The 27145-nt window shown below is 44.3% G+C and overlaps 1 protein-coding gene across 3 annotated transcripts in view; it reads right to left on the reverse strand.

The window, feature by feature from the left end:
* Positions 1 to 1050: 1050 nt before the first annotated feature.
* Positions 1051 to 27145, reverse strand: part of CHD2 (chromodomain helicase DNA binding protein 2) — a 109696-nt gene continuing 83601 nt past the window's right edge. For all 3 annotated transcript variants that reach the window (XM_005891569.3, XM_070358737.1, XM_070358736.1), the window contains 8 exons: positions 25865 to 25993; positions 24893 to 25033; positions 23061 to 23195; positions 18514 to 18692; positions 16442 to 16541; positions 13698 to 13911; positions 8410 to 8656; positions 1051 to 2115 (listed from right to left, as the gene is read on the reverse strand). In XM_005891569.3, the coding sequence (XP_005891631.2) occupies positions 1782 to 2115; positions 8410 to 8656; positions 13698 to 13911; positions 16442 to 16541; positions 18514 to 18692; positions 23061 to 23195; positions 24893 to 25033; positions 25865 to 25993 (1479 nt within the window). In that variant the 3' untranslated portion in view covers positions 1051 to 1781. The remainder of the gene's footprint in view (positions 2116 to 8409; positions 8657 to 13697; positions 13912 to 16441; positions 16542 to 18513; positions 18693 to 23060; positions 23196 to 24892; positions 25034 to 25864; positions 25994 to 27145) is intronic.

Below are 27145 nucleotides of genomic sequence, written 5' to 3' on the forward strand. Positions count from 1 at the left end.
GGACCAGGAGGTGCTGAGCCCACGGAGCTCCCCACACCAGCTGTGTGGACCCAGCCTCTCACAAGGACCTCGGCACAGGTGAGCCAAAGACGCTCCGGGGAGCAGAGAGCACGAGCCCCCCCGAGCCGCCCCTGCTTCACCGTGTGAGGCAACAGTAAAGGCGTGAGTGGTGCTGCCCAGGAACTGGCGAGTGAGTAGATGGTGACTCATGGAGTCCCCTGTAGAGGAGCAGTTAGTGTGGGGAGTGTGACCCTGTGTACACCGAGGGAAGGGTTTCCACCAGCTCTGAGCTGGGAGACTCACAGGCTCACTGCACGTTCAAGTCAGTTATTCTGTCTCCATCTAGAAAGGCCTTTGGATACTCTAACAATACTGGTGAGTTATATTTAAGGTGAACAGAACGGAAGGCCCGAGAACCAGGAGTTCTGAGGCTGCTTAACTGCTGTAGCTAACCTGCCTCCCATCCCCTCCTCTAGTCCAGCTCTTCCTACCTACAGCTCAGTCACCCTGTCCTTGAAGGCTTCCAGTTTTGGGGGCAACAGTGAACTTAGGTTTAGACTTAGCCTGACCTCATTCTAAAACCATACTGAGTTCAGTTCTAATGATCTCCAACCAGCAGTGCAGCATGTTCACCACAGGGAGTAACTGATTTGTATCTGGTCACCCACTGCAGGAATGGCAGATGTGTGATTCCATGAATCCTCCTTCCTCAGGTTGTGCAAAGGGAACCAAGATGAGCTGCAGATGGTGACCCACCACCGCCCAGACCACACCACCAACCCCCCCACCCGCAGGCTGGGAAACCCATCCACCCCCCTCCCCAGCGCCCTGCCCCGGTGCCGCCAGCACCCAGCCAGGCATGAGCCTCTTCCCTCCCCGTCCTCTCCAGTCATCATCACTCAGTGTGGGAGCCCACCTGGAAGTGGATTCAGGAGCTCTGGCCACGCACCCCTGCCCCACCCCGCCCTGCATTCAAGGCCACTCCCAGGCAAGCCAGCCCCCGCCCACTGCATCGTGGACCCACTACCTTGCCTAGCGGGGGCGGGGACAGGGGTGGGGCTGGGGTTGGGGGATGGGGGTGGGGGGGTTGTGCAGGCAGTAAAGGAGGCCCACGCAGGAGACCACACCTCTGAGACACACAGTGTGGGAAAATTTAGTGTTGCTGGGGAAGAGGCCGTGGAGGAGGTGGCTCCCCACCCCCGCCCCTCCGCACCACAGCTGTCACACAGTGAGGCTCGAGTGTCACTTCTCCCGAGGACACGTCTGAGGGGGTACCTGCTCCCCTGCAAGTCCTGTGGTGCGAGACCCCACCCACGTGTCCCCTCACCCCGTCAGCAGCATCCGTCTCATCAGAGTGCACCAGACCCCGTGTGTCCAGCGGGTCCCAGCAGCCTTCATGCACTCGTGCCTTCCCTGACCCCACAATGAGGTCCAGGGCAACAAAACATTCACGACTCTAAGACCTCTCCTGCCTTCACAGGGAAACAGCCCGTGAAGCTGGTAGACAAAAGCATCACCGCTTCCTCCTGGCACCCATCCGAGTGGGAGGCCAGGACCAGGCCGGAATGCGATGGGTGCCCAAGTGCAGGAGGGGGTGACCCAGATCAAAGCCGGACTGAGTCGAAGGCCCCCACACTCTGAGTGCCCCTCAGCAGCAGGCTGACGGCAGCCCCGCGTCCAGAAACACCCTCTCGGGTCTGGGTAACCGGCTCCTGTGGATCAGACCAAAGACGTCCAGGTGCTTCATGACGCTTGCGCTCCCCTGCTTTCCAAGCGTTCCTTTATGTTTTCCTAACATTCCAGTTATAATCTGGGTTGTTTTTCTGTTCTAGTGATCTCTCCAAAGGAGACCGATGATCCAGGGGTGACTTGGAGTCGTGAGGAGATTTCTGAGAAGGGGGCGAGCGAGGATCTGAGACCGCGGGGTGCAGCGGCGGCAGGGGCTGTTTATACTCCCCCAGTTTGTCTGTGTGGAAAGAGCGGTGATGGTCCGAGGGCCCCTGGCCGTGGTAGCCCATAGTGGGGCGGTGATCAGACATTCGTCGGAAATCCTGCTGGTGGTAATTTTGAGGCCTAAATTCATCGGATCGCCTCCGCTTGGAGTCATGATGGTGCCTGAAATAGAGACAAGAGAATCAGCTGAAGACCAAGGCTGGATTCCCACACCTCCTCCGTCATCCACTGGCTCTTCCTCACGCTGGAGGACACTTCCAGGGACTCAGAGCAAATACTAACATTACTAGAACTCAAAACCAAAACCAAAACCAAACTAAAGTAGTAACAAAGGGCTATTTTATACTTGTTGGCAAAACACAGCCCATGAAATGACATGAGCCTCATCAAGTCTGCAATGAAACAAGCACAAACTTGACTCACTGATGGCTTTGTAAACTCACATTCCCTTCAGGAAAACTGGCAAGACCTACTAACACTTTCATGCTCCTCACCCAGCCCAGGAGAAAAAGAGCCACGGAAATCATTTTCCAAGTTATTAATAACAGCAAAAACTCAAGCAACCTAGATATTCAACAGTAAGTGCAGTGTTAATTACTTTCAAACAGACTCAATGTGAAGAATATTAAGATTTTTAATCAGGACTATGGCAAACTGCCTATTATACTGTTAACAGAGAAGCTGTAAAAGTCAACAACAATCCCCAACTCAAGAATGGGCAAAGGACTTGAACAGACATTTCTCCAAAGGAGATGCACAAACGGCTCCAAAGTACATGAGAAGACGCTCAACATCTTTAATGAGCATTAATCACTAGGTAAATGCAAGTCAAAACTACCGTCAGGATGGCTACATTCAACACACTGAAAATAAATGTTGGTGAAAATGTGGGAAAATTGCAATTCTCATACACGGTTGGGACTGTAAAATAGTTCTGCTCTAGTGGACAACAGTTGGTGGTTCTGTTTAGAACTACCATATGACTAACAACTCCAATCCTAGGTAAATAACCCCAAAGCACTGAGAACAGATACTCAAACAAACACACACCATGCTCACAGTAGCACTATTCACAATAACCAAAAGGCAGAAAAACTCAAATGTCCACTAATGAATGAATGGATAAACCAAATGGACAATGTATTAGGTTGACGCAAAAGTAACTCTGGTTTTGCATTGCTGAACTTTGCCATTTGATGTGGAAATACATTCTTAAATAAATGTGTTGTACATCATTTTAATGTGCATTTCTCACTTCACGTTTTTTTGCTAATGACATATTACTTGCTGTTTATGTTTATTTTAGACTACAGAAATGATGTTAGACAAAAAAGCAAATTAGAGTGATTTTCTTAATGAGTTCAAAATGGGTCGTAAAGCAGCAGAGACAACTCACATCCACAACGCATCTGGCCCAGAAACTGCTAATGAAGGTACAGCGCAGTGGTGGCTCAAGAAGCTCGCAAAGGAGCTGAGAGCCTCCACGATGAGGAATGCAGTGGCCGGCCCCTGGAAGCAGATGGCAACCCACTGACAGCAATCGCTGAAGATGAGGAATGCAGGGGCCGGCCCCTGGAAGCGGATGGCGACCCACTGACAGCAGTCGCTGAAGATGGTCCTCTGGTAACCATACAGGAAGATGCCAAAGAACTCAATGTCGACCATTCTGTGGCCATTCGGCATGTGAAGCAAATTGGAAAGGTGAAAAAGCTCAGTAAGTGGGTGCCTCATTAGCTGACCACAAATCAGAACAACCGCCGGTTTTCTATAAAACATCGATCCATTTCTCAGATTGTGATGTGTGATGAAAAGTGGATTTTACAAGACAACCAGTTAGGGGTTGGAGAAGCAGCTCCAAAGCGCTTCCCAAAGCCAAACTTGCACCAAAAAGAGGTCGTGGTCACTGTTTGGTGGTCTGCTGCCCGTCTAATCCACTAGAGCTTTCTGAATCCCAGCGAAACCATTACAGCTGAGAAGTATGCTCAGCAAGTCAATGAGATGTACCAAAACCTGCTACACTTGCAGCTGGTATTGGTCAACAGAAAAATGAGCCCAATTCTTCTCCACAACAACACCTGACCACAGGTCATACAACCAAAGCTTCCAAAAGCTCAATCAATGGACCACGAAATGTTGCCTCATCTGCCATATTCACCTGACCTCTCGCCAACTGACGACCACTTCCTTCAGGCATCTCAACAACTTTTTGTTGGCAAAATGCTTCCACAACTAGCAGGAGGCAGAAAATGCTCTCCAAGAGTTCACTGAATCCCAAAAGCACGGACTTTTATGCTACAGGAATAAACAAACTTCTATCTCATTGGAAAACATGTATTGATTGTAATGGTTCCTGTTTTAAGAAAGATGTGGTTGAGCCTAGTTACAGTGATTGAAAATTCAGTCTGAAACCACAATTACTTTCGTATACACCTAATATATACACTGGAATATCATTCACCCATGAAAAGAACTGAAGTACTGATACATGGTACAGTGTGAATGAAGCTCTAAAATATCATGTTAAACATCTGAAAATGCCAACCATAAAAGCCACATATTATATGATTCCATTTATGCAAACTGTCCAGACTAAGCAAGTCCACAGAAACAGAATGCAGAAGACGGGTGGCTGCCAGAAGCTAGGCAGAGAGAAGATGGGGAGTGACTACTTAGTGGCCAGAATTTTCTTTAAGGGGATGAAAGTGTTTTGGAACTTGACAGAGGTGGTGGTTGCACAACACACTGAATATACTAAATAAATGTCCCTGAATTGTTCACTTTAAAGTAATTTATGTTATGTGAGTTTCACCTGAATGAAAAAAGGAGGAGGGGAGAGGATGGGAGGGAGGGAAAGAGAGACAGACTGCCCAGGTTCCAGCCAAGATACCTACTGCTCAAACAGTCAGAAAGGGACAAAATGTGTGGACAATGGTTATCAAGACACCAGATGTCAGGAAAGAAAGAACAACACTCCCTGTGGGATGAGAAACGAATGACGTAAGTTTTATAAGCACCCAGCTCAGCAGAAGCCCAGGCTTCCTGAGATGGGGCGGGGGCACCAGCACAGCTGGAGTTCAAGTGTAGAGTGCAAGAGAAGAAAGTTCTGCAGAGAAAGGAGCTCAAAGATCAGCAAAGGTGTTCCCTTGGGTATCTAGCTGGATAAGGCTCAGGCTGTATGTGTGCCAAAACTACCCAGGGGCCACGGGGGAAGACAGAAGGACAAGAGATGCTTGTGCCCTGTGCTCACGCAGGGCTGGAGCAGAGAGTGCCTGCTCTCTTCTCACCAACCAGACTGGAACCCTCTGCTCCAAGGGGCACTGGTCCAACGCCATGAGGGGCCTTGCCACAGCGGGGAAGCCCATGTGCCCTCGCCCCAGCACTGCTCCAGTGCTGCCTCGTAAGTCCCACCAGCAAGATCTTAAACAAACTGTTCCCAAGTAACTAAACTGCTTCTGGACAAAACTCCAGAACATTTATAGGAAGACAAAAATATCCAGCACTTAACTAGGTATCTAATAAAAAATTATCAGGCATAGAGAAATAAAAGCAAAAATAAGCAAATGGGACCTCATCAAACTTAAAAGTTCTTGGACAGCAAAGAAAACCATTAACAAAACAAAAATCAACCTATGGAATGGGAGAAAATATCAGCAGACAATGCCACCAAGGATTTAATCTCCAAAATATACCAACGGCTCACACAACGCAATAACAAATAAACAAACTCTGTTGAAAGATGGGCAGAGGGACTCCCTTGGGGGTCCAATAATTAAGACTTCATGTTCCAATGCAGGTGGTGCAGATCTGATCCTTGGTCAGGGAGCGAAGATGCCATGTGCTGCACGGCCAGAAAACCAGGACACAACAAACTCAATACAGACTTTAAAACAATGGTCCGTATTTAAAAACAAAAAACAAAAAACACCTTAAAAATGGGTAGACCTAAACAGATATTTCTTCAAAGAAGACACACGGATGAAAAGACACTTAACAGTGCTAATTATTAGGGAAACACAAATCAGAACTGCAATGTACCACCTTACACTGGTCAGAATGGCTGCCATTAGAAAGTCTACAAATAACAAATTGTCGGAGAGGGTGTGGAGAAAGGGAACCCTTTTTTACATTATTAGTGGGAATATAAATAGATATAGCCACTATGGAAAAAAATATGGAGGTTCCTCAAAAAGCTAATATAGAGTTGCCATATGATCCAGCAATCCCACTCCTGGGCATGTATCTGAACAAAACTCTAATTTGAAAAGATACAGACATCCCTATGTTTACAGCAGCACTGTTTAGAATAGTCAAACATGGAAACAAATGTTCATGGACAGATAAATAAAAAAGGTGTGGTGCACATATACAATGGAATATTACTTTCAACTATAAAAAAATAAATGTCATTGGCTGCCATATGGATAAACCTAGATAATATACTAAGTGAAGTTAAATCAGAAAGAGAAAGATATCATTTGATATACTTTGTTTACATGTGGAATTTTAAAAAATGATGCAAAGAAACTTATTTACAAAACAGAGACTCAGATATAGAAACACTTCCAGTCACCAAAGGGGAAAGGGTGTCAGGAGGGATGAATCGGGAGTGTGGGATTAGTAGACACAAACTGCTATCACACAAGAGAGAAGCAACAAGGCCCTACGGGATAGCTCAAGGAACTATATGCAAAATTCCATAAGAAACCAAAATGGAAAAGGACAGAACCAGGAAAGTAAGACCTACAGTGAGGCAATAGTAAATCAATCAATTGAAACTGACCCAAATGATAAAAATTAGCAGACAAGGATAGAAAACCATTTTTAAATTGTATACCAGATTTCAAAACGTCAAAGACAGACATGATTAAAAAAGGAACGGAAACTATCCAAATGAAACAGAGAAAACATCATTTAAAAAAAACACAGCACCAGTGAACTGTGAGACAAATGTCTAACTGGAATCTTCACAAGAGTGAGGGAACAGAATAAAGTAGTCAAAGAAATAATCATAAAAAAATGAAAAAATGATAAATGTACAGCTCTAAGAATTCCCAAGCATAAGAAAAACAGGAAAAATACACCATGGCACATTATAATCAAATTGCTAAAAACCAGTGGTGAAGAAAAAGACACATTATGCAAAGAATAAAGATGACAGATTTTTTATCAGAAATGATACAAGTAGAAAGTAGATGAACATCATTAAAGTACTGAAATAAAGTGTCAATCTATAAATTTATACCTGTCAATCTATGAATTTATACCCAGCAGAAAATATTTCTGTTAAGTGAAGACAAAATAAAGACTTTTTCAGACATACAAACGCTGAAAGAATTTATCACCAGCAGACCCACACTAAAACCAAAGTCCTTCAGGCAGAAGAAAAATTATGCGATATGGAAATACAGAGCCACGCAGGACAACGCAGGGCAAATGCCCACTGGAGCCAGACAAGAGGACAGGGACACGTGGGGGCGAGGGGCACAGACAGCCTAACAGAGGCAGCTGCTGCTCAGCCACAGCTACTACCCTAAAGCAGCCCGGTGTCACCAGCTCTTCCCAAAAGAAGGCGGGATGTGGAGATGTTCATATGAACATTTCCTATGTTAGATTCTAGGTGCAGCCAGAGCCTGTCTTTAGCCTAGGGGAAACTGAAGCTCCTAGGAAGTTAAAATATAGCTAAGTCCTGAAATTAAAGAGAGATAAAACCTCTTTAGCCCTTCCTAACTCTCACAACTACTCTTACAGAAGCTGGCCCATTGGAACATGATATAATGGCTGCAGAGAAGGGATGACTTGGACAGGCTCTGACCCTTGAAACTGCAGCTCCTGGCGTACCACCGGCTGGGTCCCGCCTGGTGTGGCCAAGAGCCTAGTACAGTCACCATTCTGACTGCTGATTCTAGCATTTTATGGCTACCCATTCTCTAGACTTTCTCAGAGGAAGAAAGCAAACTCTCCCTACGCAAGTGTGATGATGAAACCACAGGTGGCTCCCTGGCCCCAAGAATGACACGTAAAACCTGTAACGTAACGTGGCATTCAAGGCCCCTCCACCACCCAACCTGTCATCTTCGGGGTGGGCAGCTCATCTTAGGGGCCCATCCTTGCCCTGGTCCTGTGACGTCTATTCTATCTCTCTCTACTTAACTGACTCTTTACGACCCAAATCAAACCTCCCTTCTTCCTCAGCCCTCAGGAAAAACTCAAAAATCCCTTCTTTCATCCACCCATCCCTCGGCACTCACAGCCTCAGCTGCATCGTTATTTCTCCCCAGTACTCTGAAGACGCCGTGATGGCAGAACACTGGACCAGACTTGGGACCGTGCCCGGCGCACAGTGAGAATGAGCATCTGATGGAGAAGAACATTAAGTGTGCACTGCTTGTCCCTCCCTTCTAAACCTAACGCCCCAGGCAGAGGTCAGTGCCAAGAGTCTGAGGGCCCTCCACACACCGGTCATAGTAGTCCCTGTGCCCCCGGTGGTCTCGGTCGCTGCTGTACTGGTCGTAAGGTCTCTTTCTTGATAGGTTGTTGGGGCGGTAGCTCCCTGAGCGGTGGGCGTCCACGTGCCGCCGGTCCCCATAATGGTGGTCCTTGTACCAGTGCTGCTCATACTGATGGTGCCTGTCACTCCCCCAGGGCAGATTGCTATTGCCACCACCATAGTTGAACTTTCTTTCCCTCTGCCAGTCGCCTCGATCTGCAAGAAAATAATAATCTCATGACTGCAAGGAATGGCTGCATTTCACTTTCACTAAAGTTTAAACTGCAAAGGGCTGACACGTGCCGCAGACAGTCCATTTCCTCCTTGGCCTCTGTGCTGCTGGTTATCAAACAAGTAACGAGTCCTAACATTCTTTCCCAGAATGTTTAAGGCAAAAGAAAATTTAACACCTTTCTCCTTCTGCAATCTTAAAAACTACTGCTTTTTGTTTTTCCTTTCTTTTTTTTTCTTTTACTGCTTTTCATTTTCTATCTGCTTACCTTCCAATCCAGGGCAGACTCTTAAAATGATATCTCACTAAAGCAAACAAAACCCAACACCAACAACAAAAACCCAACACCAAGCAATTATTTGGGAAAAGGCACTGCTGAGTTTCACAGCTATAGGTATATACCTGTTTATACCTTTAACGTTTATTTACCTGCTGGTACCGTCAGCTATGCCTGGCCCCCGAACACCTTGCCAGACCATACCCACTGAGGCTACTCTTCTTCCTCAGCCCACACCACTTCCTTGCATTCTTCCTGTAAAAAGCGATTCCTCTACTCTGGATTCTGTATGGGAGCTAAACTGCAGTTTGTTTTAGATTCTGTAAGCCTCCCTTTTTTCCTGAGGTGAAGAATCACACTTATGAATCATAAAATGCAGTGAAAACACTGAAGTCCAGGAAAGGAGGCTCAGCTGGGTTGAAATGTGGTCCCCCAACGTAGAGCCACGTGGGGCCTCTGTGACTGCAGTGAAAACAGGTCTCTGAGTTATAGGGACGGATCCTGACTTGAGATCATCTTGGATTTACATTGGGCCCTAAATCCAATTTGGGACAAAGAGACGCGTAGAGGAAGGCCACGGAGAGAGGAAGAGAGACCGGAGCCAGGCAGCCAGAAGCCAAAGTGCCACGGCCTGCTGGCCTGCACCACAGACCAGGAGAGTGTGTGGAGCAGGCTCTCCCGAAGGCCGCACACGGGAACCCACCCTGCTGACCCCCGGCTGATAGCAGAGCTCTGCCTCTGAAACCGCAGAACATACTTCTCTTCTTCTAAACCACCTGGTTTGCAGCACTGTGTCACAGCAATCTCGGGAAACTCACAGAGATTTTAACCAGCAGGAACTCTGTGGTCTCACGGGACACCCATCTTCCTGTTACAATTTGTTAAGGTCAAAGATGTGCCACCAACTAAACCTCTCTCTACTCACTCTGTTGCCCTTCTAGCGTTTTTCTACAAAGCCAAAGAATAATTCCATCAAGGAACCTGTTTGGCTTAGAAATTCAGACCATCAAAATAATACAAAGTCAACCAGTGGCTTAAATTCATTGCTGACCCAGGGTGGAGCAGGCCAGGGGACCAAGAATTAAAAACTTTTGATTATTTAACCAAAGAACCAACAAACAACAAAAAGACACACCTTCACAACATGAAAGGATCGTCTGAAGCCATCTTCAAATAAAAGATGAAACCTTCTATTTTGAAATAGAAGGTTTCAAAAGGGTGTCAAGGTATGTGGTGTAGTAGAGATGCTTAAAACTCAAGCCAAGTCATTTATTTCCAGAGAAAGTAAACAGTGCTTTTCTTCCTTCTTGAACCCTCCATGGGGTAGGGTCATAGGTTGGGAAGTACTGACTATTAAGCAGAGGGGTGACAAATCCAAAGTTTCAAAGACTACGAGTTAGTTTAATAAGAAGAGTTATTTCTAAGGATCAGAAGAGAAAATCAGTGACCTCACAGTCTAATCCCAAGAGGAAAAAAAACCCAGTAAAACTGCTAAGACTGCAGCTAAGGACATGGAAATACTTTCCAACCACATTACTGTACCGGCATTCCTCACCCCACCAACAAAATGGAGATCAATTAATTCAACTAAGATTTTTAGGATTAATAGATATGGAACTTCTTCTAGATAAGAGTAACTACTGCAGAATTACACCCTGCCAAAAACGATTAGAAAATGCCAGATAAACAGAAAATAATCTGCTTAAAGACATCAAAGAGCAGCCCAAGCAATAAAGACTAGAAGGGATAAGATTCCAAAGAGCAAAAAACCAAAGTCAACTTCTGCGGAAGTCACCGCAGTGCACTGGAGAGATCTGTGATTCTGAGCCTGAGCAAGAAGCTGAGTATCTGGGCTTCTCCCAGCAGAGAAGCACTGCTGGAGAAACAGAGCCACCAGCAGAGCCCTTGGTGGTCTTTCTAAGCTCAAGGGGCACTGGAGACTCGAGGGACTCCAAGCACACAGCCAGTTTTCCCTCACAACACTTGCTGAATCTGCAGGGAGCGGAAGGCTGAAAAGCTGAGCTGGAGGCCTTCTGACAAGCGGAACAGTTGAGGGAGGCCCAGTGCCAGGTAAACCAAGACCCGAGTGTAACAGCGGCCGGCGGGGAGGGGCAGCGAGTGCAGCAGGCCCCCTGCCGAGCACCCTGCAGGGCCACGCCCCAGGAACGGGGGACCAGAGGAGGACCAGACCACTCACTGGTGGCAGGGATCGCCTCCCACTCTGCATGACGGGGGAGGAAAGAGCAATCCTCTCTGGGGCAAAGTGACATCATCTGGAGCTTGTACAATTTTTAAAACACAGTGCCTGCCATTTAAACAAAAATAACTCGGCACACTAAAGGACAGGGCTGTATGACTGAAAACCAAGGGGTAAAAGAAAACACACAAAATGGCTCACAGTAATTCAGATATTAGAGTTAGCGGACAAGAATCTTTAAATATCTACAGTTAATGTGTTTCAAGTAAGAAGAAAAGATGGAGAACATCAATTTTTCTAAAGGCATGAGAACTTTACTGGAAGCTGAGAATGTACTTTAAAGAAAACAAGTCAAATGCACATCCTAACACTGAAGTTTAAAAAGAAACTACAATGAAATGAAAGTTTATGTTTGGCAAAACTAATACAGTTATGTAAAGTTTAAAAATAAAATAAAATTAAAAAACAAAAACAAAAACAAAACAAAACAAAAACCAAACCAAAAAAAAAAAAAAAGGAAGAAAGTTTATGGAACATTTGACTCTCCGTAAAATTAATACCACGCTTCCATATATACCAGTGGTTCCCAATCTTCTTGGCACCAGGGAGTGGTTTTGTGGAAGACGATTTTTCCATAGACTGGGAAGAAGGTTTGGTTTGGGGATGATTCAAGTGCATCACACTTACTGTGCACTTAATTTCTATGACAACATCAGCTCTACCTCAGATCATCAGGCATAAGATCCTGTAGGTTGGGGGCCCGTGATATATACTATATTTTTTTAAGATTTTGTTCTATATGCTTTTTTATTATTTTTATCTTTAAAAGTAATTCATGCTCATTGTAACCAGTGAAGTAACAGATACGGAAAAATTAATTTTCTCCAATCCTCCCACATTTTACCAGCCTAGAAGAAAAAAAGACAAAGAAAAGGAAGTGTTAATTGCTCAATCGTGTCCGACTCTTTGGGACCCCATGGACTCTAGCCCACCAGGCTCCTCTGTCCATGGGATTCAGCAGGCAAGAATACTGGAGTGGATTGCCATTTCCTTCTCCAGGGGATCTTTCTGACCCAGGGATGGAACCTGGGTCTCCTGCATTGCAGGCACACTCTCCACTGTCTGGGCCACCAGGTCTAAGGTAACTGCTATTGTGTGTATGCTTTCACATCTCTCTCTATGCTTATACAAATACATTATTCAAATATTTATGATGGGAAACAGCTTGGTGGTTCCTCAAAAAGTTAAACACAGAATTATCACATAACCAACCAAGCAATTCCACGTTCCTAGCTATACACCTAAAAGACCTGAAAATAGGCACTCAAATAATTGCATGCGAATGTGCACAGCAGTACAATTCAGAACCACCAAAAGCAGAAACCCAAACGCCCACCAACTAGTGAAAGAACAAACTGTAGTCCAACCACGTAGTGGTGTATCATTCAGTCACAGAAGGAGTCAAGTACCGACACGTGCCACAGGGAAGACCCTGAAAACCAGAGCCCAGTGAAGGCCCAGCACATACTACATGAGTCTGTGTGACGCTATTAACGCAGAGTCCAGAATAAGTAAATCCACAGCTGGGGAGGGGCAAATGAAGCGTGTTTTCTCTCTGGGATGATCAAAACGCTTTGGCACTTGACAGAGGTGGTGGTTACACAGCTTTGTGAGTGTTCTAAATGTTGCTGAACTGTTCATTTTAAATGGCTACACTTCTTTACGGTATGTGACTTTCACGTTAGTAAAGTTAAACACACATGCCACAGAGATTCTGTGGTTCTTGCTGCTGCTTTTTTTCCTTCCAATTTTGACTTTTATCTATAAAGCAACTCATTTTTTTTAACAACTGCTAATAATACAGAGTATAAATGCCCTATTATTCATCTAACCATCTTTCTATTAGTGGGAAGTCAATTTATTTCCAGCTTTTTGCCATTACAAGGCTACAACAGCACCCTCATCATACGTGTCTGCATTTCTACAGGACAGACTCCCAGAAAATGGGCCTCTGGATTTAGATACTCCAGACTATTTTCTGGAGTAGCAAGTCACACTCAGGAATTTGTGTGAATTTCACCCTATAATTTTTGCTGATCTGAATGGGTTAAAAAAAACGGTTAACTTATTGTTACTTTAACGTACATTTCCCTAGTAGTAATACTGTTCATCTTGTCCTATGGGCCATTTGAATCTCCTCTTCCAAATGAATTGTCCATTCCTAACCTTTGCCCATTTTTGTATTTGGTCATCCGGCTGTTATCAATTCATAAGGGGTTTTTCAGTATTACCAGTTTACCATGTAACTCTCATATACAGTGTAAACGGTTTCCCTCAGTCTCTCGTTCGTCTTTTGTTTACTTGTGCGAGTTATGTTCTTCCTAAAGTTGAATTAAGCCTTTTGGATCTTTATTCGTGTATTATTTCACTGAGAAAAAAAAGAAGACAACAAAGTGAGAGAAAAGAATGAAGCACAAAGGCCGGGCCGCTGTCTCTGGAAAGGAAAACAATTTTTTTGTCACCTCTTCTTAAAGCTTCTCTGACGACTCACCTGCATTACTGAAGTGTCTCTTGTTGGGGTGACTGTAGTTGTCTCTTGGGTGTCCATGCATCTGCGGGCCATGAGAGGCAGGCAAGTGAGGCTTCTGTGGGTGAAGGTTGTGCGGGGTGTGGGGCTGAGACATCAGGGAGTCACGGCTGGAACCTGAGGCCTCTGGTCGAAATGGTTTCTTACCACCAATCACATCCTCTTTCTTCTTCTGCTCCTGGAGAGTCAAAGGAAACCAAAGACCCTCAGGATCCTAGGCGCAGTACCCAAGAACAGTATAAAGATCATCACCTTTGAACATTTCCCTCTTGATTTTTGACAAGTCCCTCTTGGCTTCCCTGCTGCTTAATACCTTCTTAAGAAAAAATGCTCATAAACTCCACTGAGTTCCAGGGCATGAAAACCCTACAGAGCTCCATCTGCTGCTGCACCTACTGGCCCCTCACTGTAAGGAAGCCAGTCTCCATGACCCGTAGCTGTCAGAGCCTGGGGTGAGGAACAGGTGCCAGGCTGTCAGCCCTCCTGCAGGCTGCTCTTGGACCACGTGAAACCAGAACCACCAACCCCCCGACTGGTCCAGTGGGAACTGGTTCCCATGCCAAAGTCATCACACTGAACATCTATCTAAGTAACATCATGTCTCTACCACAGAAATGACTATTCAAAATAAAAACATCAGAAAATATAGTAAGGAAACACTAAGAAATGTGAGGTGACGTGAAATCTCACCACCAAGGGAATTACTGTTAATAATCTGGGCCGGTATGTGTTTATATATATATATACACAGTAGTCCCCCCAGTCCCTGGGTGGTGCAGTCCAAGGCCCTCAGTGGGTGCCTGACACTCAGGACAGCACCAAATCCGTGTGCACATATGCCTGTGGCACTTCACGGCAGGCACAGTAAGAGGACATCCAAACGGCCGGCGTCACTCCGCTTGGGCTTTGTGGCTATCATCAAATACAATAAGGATTACGTGAACACAGCACTGCAGTACCGTAACAGTCGATGTGACGGCCGAGGGCCACCAATTAACTAGCACACAGGCAGTGAATCCAGTGTGGGCATGCTGCACAAAGGGATGGTCATGTCCCAGACAGGATGGAGCAGGACGGCTCAGGATTTCACCACGCTACTCAAACCCGTGCGTAAATTACAACTTCCAGATTGTTTATCTCTGGAATTTTCAATGTAATATTTTAAGACTATGACTCACTGCAGTTAACTAAAACTGTGGAAAGCAAGACTACATAGGAGGAACTCCTATCTTGTGTGTGTGTGCACATGTGTGTGTGTGTTTTAAACAAAAGTATTACTTAACATTCTTTTTTCAGTTAATGTACTGTGAAAATCTTATGTGAATACCTACTGAATATTACTATAATATTTATGGTTGAATAGTCCCTGATATGGATACATGAAGTCATTTCCACATAAACATATTTAAATAATTATCTCTTTTAACTAAATTCTTAGAAGAACTGCATGTTTTAGTCTTTCTGTAAACCCTACTGAATTATCCTCCAGAAAGGCTGTGAATGTATACAATAACCCCAACTAGTAGGCCCACTAGTGTCATTACCACCTTAATCTAACTTCTGATAACCTGACTGATGAAGCCCTTTACCCTTTACAGCATATGTCCAACTTACACTTATCCTAACTTCCCCTCTTCCCTCAAGTGCCTTGCCCAACTGTTTCACTCCTTACTGGGGCTTTTCCTAACTATTCTTTCAAAGACTTTTCACAACGCGTAAAGTTCACGCTAACATTCAGCAAAAGTGTTATTATAGTATTCCTGTATATTGCTGTTCTAACATATTTTTCCATGTGAAACTAAATTATAAACCACTTGACGATGCTGCCCCACAGCTCAAAGCAGTGCTGGCACAGGACACGTGCGTGCAACAGGAGACAGCTGCCCTGCGCCTGGCACGACTCCAGGTGCTGACGATCCGGGAGAGGATGAGCGCCCTTCAGCCCGCAGGCCTCCTCGGAGTGGACGGGGTGGTGAAGGAGGTGCTGGGTGTTCCTAGACTGGCTCTACGTGGCTAACTGGTGGGAGGGCCCACAGGGCAAGTCAGCAGATCTGCAAATGGACACACTTGAACAAGGAACGCTGCCCTGCAGCATCGGCCAAATGTCTTCGTGCCTATCTCCCGCTACCAAAGAAGGGGCAGCATCTCCTGGGCGCCCTTCTGTGTTTGCTCCTTTATGCAAGTGGTTGGTGCCCTGTGTGCAAAAGCTGGAAGGACACCAAGGGCACATGGCCCAGAGAGAAGAGAGAAGGCGGGCGCTGCCCATGACGTCCTCTTTCAAGAGCCACACTGATAAGCCACCGCTGAGACAGGTGCATATGGAGGGAAGGGCCTGGTGAGTAAACGCTTCCAGGACATAAGAACACAGAGGAACAGGCCCTCATCAGAATGCCAGCCCTGTCTGGCTCCTGTACACTGGCACTACCACCCATCAGGTCTCAGCCGATAGTCTGACTGCTTGTGGAGTATGTGGACAAAGTGCACGGCTAAGACGGCGGAAGAACCCAGCAGGCAAGAACCCACCCGCAGCCCCTCTCGGACCCAGGCCTCCATCTGTAAAGTAAGAGCAGGGAACCCCGGGCCCTTTCCAGACCACAACCTACAAGTTTACGATCACCTCCTGAGACAAAAACAGGAATGAGGGAATTTTTTTGGCAGAACTGGTTTTTATCTGTTTGTATGAATTAGGCTTAAATTTGTATTTTTACCTCTTCTTCTTGAGATCTTTTCTTATGAGCCATCTTGTATAACTTGTGCAATTTTCGAGCATCAAATTCTGTAAACTTGGAGACAAAAATCCATAGGTTCCTAAAAAAAAGAAAAAGAAATTTTTTCTGGTAAATTATAGAATTTTAAAAATAACTCTTCTCTTTATGGATGGCAAGTTAATTGATTTTGCTATACTTGGAATACTTTCCAAGTATAAAAAATAGAGAAATGATCTTTCAGGTCTTGGCATCAGTAACAAATACACCTTCGGAAGCTAACTAATGTCAACAGAATTTGACAATCTGGAGACAATTACATTATCAATATTACATTGATCTGGAGACAAGGGTTCCGTCTCACAGCTAAAACCCCTCTAACTTATTTCCTGACGCCTGTGACCTCAGACCTAAGATCTCGCCCCACCTCTGTTCTCCCTGGGCCCTCAGGCAGTCTGTCATCACCACCGCCTCCCAGGGACCCAGGTACAGGTGGGCATCTCTGCACTGCTGCCCCTCCCTTCCTCCCAGCTGTCACCACCACAGCCTGTCATTCCTGCCTTCGAAACTCCAAGCGACTGCCCCGCTCCGATTCCACTGTGCGTGGCACAACTGTCAACAGGGCAGTGGCTGGTAGAGCAGGTGTGCAGAACATGGAGGCACAGGTACCCTCGTGTGCTAGAAGGAAAGGCGCGTGTCCTGGAGAGCAGCCACACCACGCCACACAGTGCCGCTCAGAGAACACTGTCCAGCTCCTGACCAGTAAACCTGCGGCCTCCTACAGAAAGCCATTTACCTTTCTCTCTCAAGTCCTCTGTAGCAGCACTTCAGTCATCCTAACAACCTGCTTTAAACCTTAAGAGCCACTTTCAACGTTTTGTTGAAGCCTGAGAACTCTCCCATCTAAGCAGGTCCACTCTGCTTTCCCACGCCGGCTCGGTCTACCTGCCTGCCCCTTGCAAGTCTTCCCTCCCTGACTGCTCCTCTGCACGGGTTTCTACCTTCTTGGAATTCCTACTAGACTTGATCTTCCAAGCATCACTGCATGAGGGACAGTTTCTCATAAGTTTCTCTTATGAACCACAGCAGGCCAGGACCACAGTACCCAGCACATCTAAACACAGACTGGCCACAGTGCACAGTATCCAGCCTAGCTTCATGGAACTATACGCTAGGATGGTGAGCTTTTGTTATCTTCCAATAGGGGTTAAGCTGGGTAAAAAGAGAGCCAGACGGCTAGATACAGGGATCCAGAAGTTGGGAACAGTCTAAGAGGAAAGTCAAGTCACATTTCAAAACTTAAATGTTCTTTTTTCATGGCTGTGAAGCATGCTATGAATAGCATCATGACAGAGGTTTTCTTAAATCTCCTTTTCACTCAAAAATCCGTCCACTGATGTTAGGCATATTACACAAAGATAATTAACTGTGAAGTATATGAGTTCAGTTAACTGTGGAGTATAGAGAGAGACTTAATGTTACAATTCTCTTTGAGAAATTACAGGCATGTTTTATAAACATCAGAAATGAATTATAAATGAACCTATGTAAGTCATGATGCCTTACAAACTGAAGTTCTGGATTAACTGCATTAATCCAAATTACTACTTGAGTTCTTCAACTATTAGAAGAAGACTCACAGCTCCAGTGGTTTGAGCTTTTGCCTCCTCTTATTAGCTGATATAGAACTAACCAATTAGTTATGTCATCTCTGACTATTAACCTGAGACGGGTAGAGCAGTGAAATTATACATGATTTCTATCCCTTCCAGGTTCAAAGCCTGAGTCTTTATCCTGAGGACAGGCCAGCAAATCCAGCACCACAGTATTTCTCTCATAAAATAATATCATCCTACCCAGTCAAGACTGGCCTCAGAGGAATAGGCTATTTCAGGAAAAGAAAACTGAAGCCTGCAGGTAAGCTGCCAGTCGTCGGCTTTTGCTGAGAAAAAATGTTTTCATTAGGTGGCTGTGTCATGTTGTATAAAACAAAAATAGAATCCCTAACACACACACACTCTGTCATCAAGTCAGGACAGACAATGCGACAGGCGTGCGGGGCCACGGCGGGTTACCTCCTCCACAGCTTGGTGTGCTCCTGGTCTGAGTAAGCTTTCAGGCACTCGGCTATCCGGTCCCCGATCTTCAGCAGGCAGCTCCGCGTGTGCTCCAGCTGCTCCTGGACGCTGAGCCCCTTGTCAGGCTTGTCCAGCTGCTTCAGCGCCTTCTTCACGGGCCGCATCCGCTCCTTACACTGCGACAGAGGAGAGACATAAGCCCTCTGCACCCCACGCTTCCTGTGCCCTGAACTCCCAGAGAACACACAGTCCCCCTCAGGCCACATGACCACTTGTAGAGAAGCAGGGAAAGAAAGGCAGGGCAACAAAGAAAAATGTTAGAGAGTTGGAAAAACGTCAGGCTCCAGTCTCGGCTCCAGTGCTCAGAGCAGCGGCGTTCACACTTTACTTGGCCTCCAGAACACCGCTGTTTCCCCATCTGCCAGAGGGGCATTCGTGATGCAACTACTTAGTTCTGAAGCGGAACTACAGACCTAACCTGAAAACCGGGCACCACAAACTACCTAAAACTGCAGGGTGAAATATTTACAAGTCCTTCAGGCTTATAAGAAACTGAGGGAAAGGCTTCCAGATAAAGACAGTGGACTGAACACAAGAAACTTGTTCTTGCTGTCTCCATCCACTAACACGACAGTAAAGGAATTGACTTTAGAAGAGATAAGCCCACAAAGACAAGGGAAATCCAAGAAACCAACAGCAGCAAACTATTACAGCAAGTGAAATCACTTAATAGATACTTACTAGAGAGCTGAGAGCCAGCCCGATTTATGCTGCAAACTTATTCCCCCAAAGGCTTGCTAAGTATCACTGGCAGTAGGGGTGAAGGCTGAAAATAAGGATTTTTTTTTTTAAGATTGCCTAAAAGGAATAGATACTCAGATTCATTACAGACACCCAGATCTCTAACTCTGCCCAACAACATATATGGAAGTTTATTCTCTGGAGAGGATAAGTCTTTTAACTGGGCTGCACAGGCATAGTTGAGGGGCAAGCCTGCTGCACTGAAAACAGCATTATATGGAATACATGTGTAATATATGCATATTAGATGAGCCACCAACCAGCTTGGTTTTTGGTTGTTTTTTTTTTGCCTCGCAGATTCCAGAATGAAGAAAGCCAGGTCTTAATCCTCCATCAGGAGAATTGGAGGATTCTTGTGCCTAAAACCTGACCACCTAAGAGCAAGAACCAAAAGATGCTGACCACCGGACTAAAGTTTTCTGAGGAAGCAGCCCAGCCAGATCACCCTACGAAGAACACTCTCAGAGTTGATCAAGTGCCACGCACATGCTCAGAGGTTCCAATCAGAAGCTCAGTCCTTACTCTTAAATATCAGAAGACAACCAGGGAGCACCATGCCATCTGGAAAAATCTACCACGAATGATGGAAACAAATCTAGGAGAAATACATTGGGGGAAAAGATCTTGGAAATAAAATGACAAAGAAGCGAAAGCCTCAAAAGAAATAATGGCATTTCTTCTCAGAAACAAAGCTGAGGAGATCTCCAAGAAACGTAGGATTGACAAAGAAGAAGTGGAAAACATTTTTAAGATAATATCAGGGACCACTCCCAGAGTCCAATGTCCGAAAACCAGGATAAAACTAAGAACTGAGAAGGAAATTACCACAGAGTAAGTCAGGAGTATTTCTCTGACCTGTAGGGCATGGCTGTCAGCCACTAAGTATCCAGTATAAGGAACCAGTAAGCCACATGTCCACATAACTACATAACAACAAAAATCCAACAAACTCCCATCACTTCGTGATAATCTCCATAGCCATATACCTAAAATCTGCTTTTCAGTATTATATTTAAAGTTTTAAAAAGGACACAAGATAAACTGGAAGATACCTGTAATGACTGTAACAGACAAAAGATTAGTATCATGAACAAGATTCCTATAGAAAAGGTAAGGACTACCTGTAATCACTTTTAAAAATCCAGACGCTTATCAGAATTATCTTGAAGTTTTTTGAGAAATACAAATGCTCAGTTTTGGGGGGGGAAAGGTATGGATATAAAAGTTATCTAGAATAGGCAAAAGATATGAACAGGCAATTCACTGGAAACACAAATACCTGATAAATATGAAAATAAATGTTCAACACCACCACTAGCTAATTTTTTCATACTTCTTAGATTGGCAAAAATTAAGAAGGCAGACGGAGAAGGCAATGGCACCCCAACTCCAGTACTCTTGCCTGGAAAATCCCATGGACGGAGGAGCCTGGTAGGCTGTAGTCCATCAGGTCACTAAGAGTCGGACACGACTGAGCGACTTCACTTTCACTTTTCACTTTCCTACATTGGAGAAGGAAATGGCAACCCACTCCAGTGTTCTTGCCTGGAGAATCCCAGGGAAGGGGGAGCCTAGTGGGCTGCCGTCTATGGGGTCGCACAGAGTCGGACACCACTGAAGTGACTTAGCAGCAGCAGTAAGAAGTCAGAAATTACCAAGTGTTTCCAAGACTGGGAAGCACCTAGAACTCACATTCATCACTAGAAAGAGAGCAAATCTTTACAATTGCCTTGAAGATGAATTCTGCAACATCTAATAAAGCAGAAGTGTGGACCCAAACAAACACCCGGCTTTTCTGCACAAGCTACACACTAGAGAAGCTATTACACACACGTTTGATGATATATTTACAATGTCACTGTAGCCTATTTGTAGTGGTGAACGTTTGGAAAACCCCAATGTCCATCAATAGGATAAAGAATGAATTGTGGAAATCATAAAACAGAATAACAGGAAACACTGAAATCAGAGACACAATTAACAACATGAATAAATCTCAAAACTGTGCATGCTGAAGCAGGCTACAAGATACACAGTGCGGCGTTTATCAGCAGGCTCCAGACCTGGGAAGCAGCAGTCATGCTGCTTATGGACAGTTGGGAGGATGCGCAGTGTAATGGGGAGAACCCAGACTCTTGGGTCAAATCGTGTGGGTCAGATCTTAGCTCTACATCTTAACTCTGTGAAAAAGGACAAGTTACTTAACTCTCCTCACATTATTTTTTAAGGGGTAAAACAGAGATAATACTTACCTCACAGGTTGTCATGGAGAAAATACACAAAAAGCACACTAACAATACCTGGCTGATTATGTGAACTATTACTGTCTTTAAAGAGATTAAGTAGTAAAACTCTGAAGTCACACATGAGAACCACGACACATGAGAACTACATCAAACTAGAATTGTGGTCACTGCTGGGGAGGAAACAAAGCAGAGCCAGGAGCTTCAACTTTAGAGTCTGAGCCTTAAAAAATTCAGACCTGACAAAACTTTGTGGTACCTCTATCAATGCCTATTATATTTCTGAAAATTGTCTGCATTTTTAAAAGATATCATAATATAAAAACAAGAGTAAATGAGCTGGAATATATAAATGCAATTTCCTTCCTTTTTTTTTAAATTCAGGTGCAGTTGATTGATGCTTCCTTCATGACTCAGTGGTAAAGAATCTGCCTTCCAGTGAAGGAAACGCAGGTTCGATCTCTGGGTCAGGAAGATCCCCTGGAGAAGCAAATGGCAACCGCTCTAATATTCTTGCCTGGGAAATCCCATGGACAGAGGAACCTGGAGGGCTACCGTCCACGGGGTGGCAAAGAGTCGGGGATGACTTCAGCGACTGAACAAGAGCAACAAACAGCTGATTTACAATGTTGGGTAAAAGCCACTTTTAAAATAGTATGGTACCACAGAAGCATTAGCTAATGATGTTCTCCTATAAATACTGGGTCAAGGAAGAACCAGAAACAGATCAGAGAGGCGGTTGTGTAATTAATTTATTCATTTACTCACTTACTGAAATACTTCTATCATCTACACCTACTTTAGAAGACATAGTACTTTCCCTCAGAGAGCTCACAGGAAGAAGAGTAAAGAGATTTAAGAAAAATGAGATAAGCGTGAAGAGAAAAAAAAAATACACATATGCATATAGGTTTTTGGGAACACAGACACACACAAAAAAGGGTAAAACGAGAGAAGACTCTTACAGGACGAGGTCAAAATTCTATCCACTGCTGCCGCAGAGGAGGAATATTCTGAGAGTTGGAAGACCACTTTTTCTTCAAAACTAAATGAACATACACTGGAATCAAGTGAACAGTGATATAGGCAAGTTTGGGAGAGGAGGGGACCTCAAGAGAGGAGGAGAAAGGGGACGAGTGCAGCACAGTAAGGCACGCGCCCACAGCTCTGATGAGGGGCACGCCCCTGAGGACGCGCTGGCCTGTCACCATCCTGTGCAAGGTCTGGTCCATGACTCTCCCCTCAGCGTCCCTGTCTCTTAGGAGGCGGTGCGCCGCGGCTTGCACCACACCCCAGGCCGTGGCTCAGCTCCTCGCCCACAACACAGGAGCATGTGAAACAGGCCACGCTCACCAATGCTCCGGCTCACACGGCCGGACCCCAGCCTCGTCTCACGCCATGCTGCTTACTAGACCTACTAGACCGACTAGCTGGGCCGCAGGAACTGGGAGAGGCAAGCACGGCAGCTGCAGACCCCGCCCCCTCGATTCCAGAACTTACTATGCTGAACGTCTCCTGGTCCAGATCATCCTCCTCATCCTCTCCAATGGGGACGGGTTCGCTTCCTGCTGTGATATGGACAGGGCCCTGAGAGCGCTTGGATTTACTTGAAGATTTGGCATCACCACCTTTAGGCTTTTCAGAAAAGAGTTACAAGGAGTCATTGTCATTTGTGTGCTCCTGTCCTGCATTCGGACTTCTTCACTGCGTCACATCACTGTAAGTGGGTATACTAGACGGCCTCAGTTTCAAGATATCATGAAGCCAAACACATTCAATTAACAGTTTAATCATATATCATTCCCATTCCTGTCTCTAAACAGAATTTTAGCTTCATCAGTGCTATTTTGGCTTCTATCACCTAATCGATGAAATGTACAAAAATGTCATCAAGAGGTTAAGACTGTAAACTGAAGAGCTCCAACAGAGGAGCAAGAAGCAACTTTATTAACAGCTTAAGAACGAACATATGCTTCAATCTAAATAACTAAGATAGTTTAAGTGACTGAATTTATATGAATGCAGGTGGATGAAGCTCATTTATTCATGAAAGGGTGCAGAATGATGGAGATACAGATACAAATAAAAACTAACTGTAGGTATGAACATTTAAAAACATAAAACAATACTATGCTTTGCTTATGATTACATAACATGTAGGAAAAGTATAAAAGCATGGGTAAGGTGGTTTCATACCAATGTCAGAGCAGTGTTATAGAGGAGAGTAATGAAACTGGGAGAAGGAACAGAGGGGAGCTCCAACTGAGGGGCGTTTGGTAATGGGTGTGTGGAGCACCAAACACAGCAGCCGGGAAAAAAACCACTTGAAGTAAACAAGAAAAATGTCAGCAGCTGCAATATCTGTTGCTGGTACCAATATCGGGTACACGGTTGCTGGTTAAATCGTTCTCTGTCCATCTATTTTTTAAATATTTCATTTTAAAGGTATCTTTCTGCAGAAGCACAAATGCAAAGAAAGATATGTGTCACAACAGAGTTTATAATTAGAAATTTGAAAGCAATGTCCATATGGGAAACTTAAATTACTTCCAAAAAGTTACAATCAAACAAAATCTTCCTTATCTACTAAAAATGGCTTTAACTTTTATTTATTTGCTTGGAAAACTATTTGTGATATATTGCTATGTGGGAAGAAAAGGCAATCCAAATAGCCTGGCCTAATTTTTCTACAAATTTGTTTCCTAAACAAATTTTTATATTTGTTCTTATATGCATATAATAAAAAAAAGTTTCATATGTCCTCATCAAGAAATCTGTGAGACTTATAAGTGGTGGTAGAATTCAGTTATTTGTATGTTTTAACAATGATTATAAAGATTAACTGAAAAATAACTTCATCAGAAGTCAGCAAGATTCAACACTGAACCAGAATTCTAGGTTTGGAATGAACTTCATAAAACCGAAATATGAAGATTACACAATAACAAGGCTTTTAACCCATTTCTACTCTTGATAGTATCTGGTTCGAACTCTAAACCTTTCATGTATTCAGATTCATCTGTAGATGGTGGTTTTCTACCATGAGTCTGAGAACATGTATCACGTAACTTCCTGATGTCATTCTAACACCCTCTCTGAAATGTGTAATAAAAGAGCAAGGCTTCTACATTGAAGAATACCGCCACGCACACACTGCCCCCTCTCTGCAGGGAGAACTGCAGCCATCCTGACGGGAAGCCCCATCCTTCCTCCTGGGATATAGTCATGAAATGACGATTCTTTCAGGGCCCTCAAACCCCATTTTATTTCTAAATCCTAGAAGGGAATCCCAAAGGCTGTGGGCATCTCAGGAAGTAGAACAACACTGGTACCTTCTCTTTCTTGTCTTTCGACCTCTTCCTTTCCTTGTCCCCTTCCTTGTCTTTCCTAGAACTCATTTGTTTTTCCTTGTTCTCCTTGTTCTCTTTCTTCTTCTGTTTCTTTTTCGTTGGACTTTTTTCTAAGCCATCATCCTAGAAAACAAATGGGGCTGTGAGCTTTTGCCACAAACTTTTTATTCCCTCGTTTACTTTCTAGGAAAAAAAAAACCAGAAAGCACTGCCCTCAATGGTTCATCACTGCGCCCACAGAAGCGTGTTCTCAAGCACAGCCTTAAAGCCGTCTGCTTCAACTGAAGCCTATAGAGGCAGATGCTCTTCACTACATAGGCATCATTATTCCCATGGAAAAAACCGAAGACCAAAGAGCTTATTGCTAGGTAGTAACTGGTAAGGTTGCTACAATTTGAACTTATGTATGCTTGACTCAAATCCACGCTAGTTCATATACCCACTTCTGAGCCTCCTGGAACTAACCTCAAAGTGCAACAAAATAAAATTCCATAGTTTTCAGTCCCTGATTCAACAGGCTGAATGCTACCACGTTACTTTTCACTTTCCTTAGACCAGAGGTTACAAACGGACAGATCTGGGCCAAATCTGAACCACAAGGAGTTTTTATTGGCCCAACAATGAACTGCATCATAGGTGCCCCTATGCATGAGGCATGTGCTCCCTGATTAACCAGTCTCCACCACTCCTTATCATCCCAACAGTGAGGCTGAGCATCAGCTGCCATTTATCACTAAATTTCGTGGTTCCCTTTATTTGCTTTCATTATTTCAATCACTGATTTTACATGAACAACTATATTCCTCTCTCACATGTTAAGCAAAGATACACGTATTTCTATTTCCATTTTACCTACTCTGGTATGTAAACCAAACACACTTCAAATGGTTTTACACCAGCTGGCACAATAAATGTAACTTAGAAAATCATCTCAACTGAAACGCAGCCTCACACCTTTACTTCTCCCTCTTCTGATGGATTGTCTGAGTGTCGAGGAGATGAAAACTCAATTCCATGCTCGTCCTTCAGCCTCGGTGCTTTGTTTTCCTTTTTCACTCGAGGCTTCCGCTTCTTTAATTTGGCCTGGAAACCAGAAGAAAATGATGATAAAACTATAAATCAAGTCCCTCAAAAGTATGACCACATAACATTACGATTCTTTGAATAGTAGCAGCCACATAATTCAAAAGAGGAAACTCAAAAGAAAATTCATGGTAGTGCAATCAATTTTATCTGAAGGAGGAAAAAATAAATCATTCTGTGCCTCACAAAAATGTCCATATTCGTGAACCCACTGACTCCATTTTTTGGAATTCAATCTCAAGACAAAATTCAAAAGAAGGAAAATCACCTTATGCACAAATACGAAGAAAGATAATATGCAAAAGATAGTAACAGGAACATAAAAAAATGGAGAAGCATGCTATATCTAAAAATAAGGAAAATGTGTTTATCCACTCAGATATAGTATTATCCAAAAGTAAAAACCATGGTCTCATCTCTCTCTCCAGAACCTAACTTACAGAATATCCTCAACATATTATGTGAAGAGTGACATTACTTACATAATGGGACTTTGTTAAGGACAAAGTATGGGATTGGGATTTTTTGTTTTCTGAAATTTGCTTTGTTTATAATGCAGGGAAATTAACACAAATGGCATAGCTCTGGGAGCACTTAAGGAGTATGTACACACAAAGGCTACTGGTACTGGCTGTAACCTGAACTATCTCCTAACTGTGATTTGCATCTTTCCAGGCTTGAAGAGAAATGACAAGTTGAGGAAATAAAAGGTAAAGGAGGAGTCCATTAGTAACTCAGCTGAAATCTTTCACTGAGCAGGTAAGGTCACTCACTGCAACTGAAGTCTACTGTCTGAATTAACTGTGTATCCTAATTACCCATTTTATCCCTGGGACCTGTGACTACACGTAGCCAGTGTTAGCTGGAACAGGCAAATGCAGTGATGTTCAGACAGTAACAAGATCTATATTCCAAAATCAAGGAAACGGCATAAAGCAATAGCGAAAGTCTATCTAGACCAGTGGCACTGGGAGAGATGAGAACTATTTTGAGGCAGTATTCTAGAAGAATGGGTTTATGCCAAGGTGTTTAGGTGTTCAATTACTACACGAACATTCCTACCATTACCAACCAAACCATTACCACTGAACTCCCAGTAGCAACAGCTGACAAGGAGAGGATAGCATTCTGTGCTGCACCCGGAAGGGGCAT

Source organism: Bos mutus, chromosome 21 (assembly GCF_027580195.1).
Source record: "Bos mutus isolate GX-2022 chromosome 21, NWIPB_WYAK_1.1, whole genome shotgun sequence".
In the NCBI taxonomy this organism is placed as follows: Eukaryota; Metazoa; Chordata; class Mammalia; order Artiodactyla; family Bovidae; genus Bos; species Bos mutus.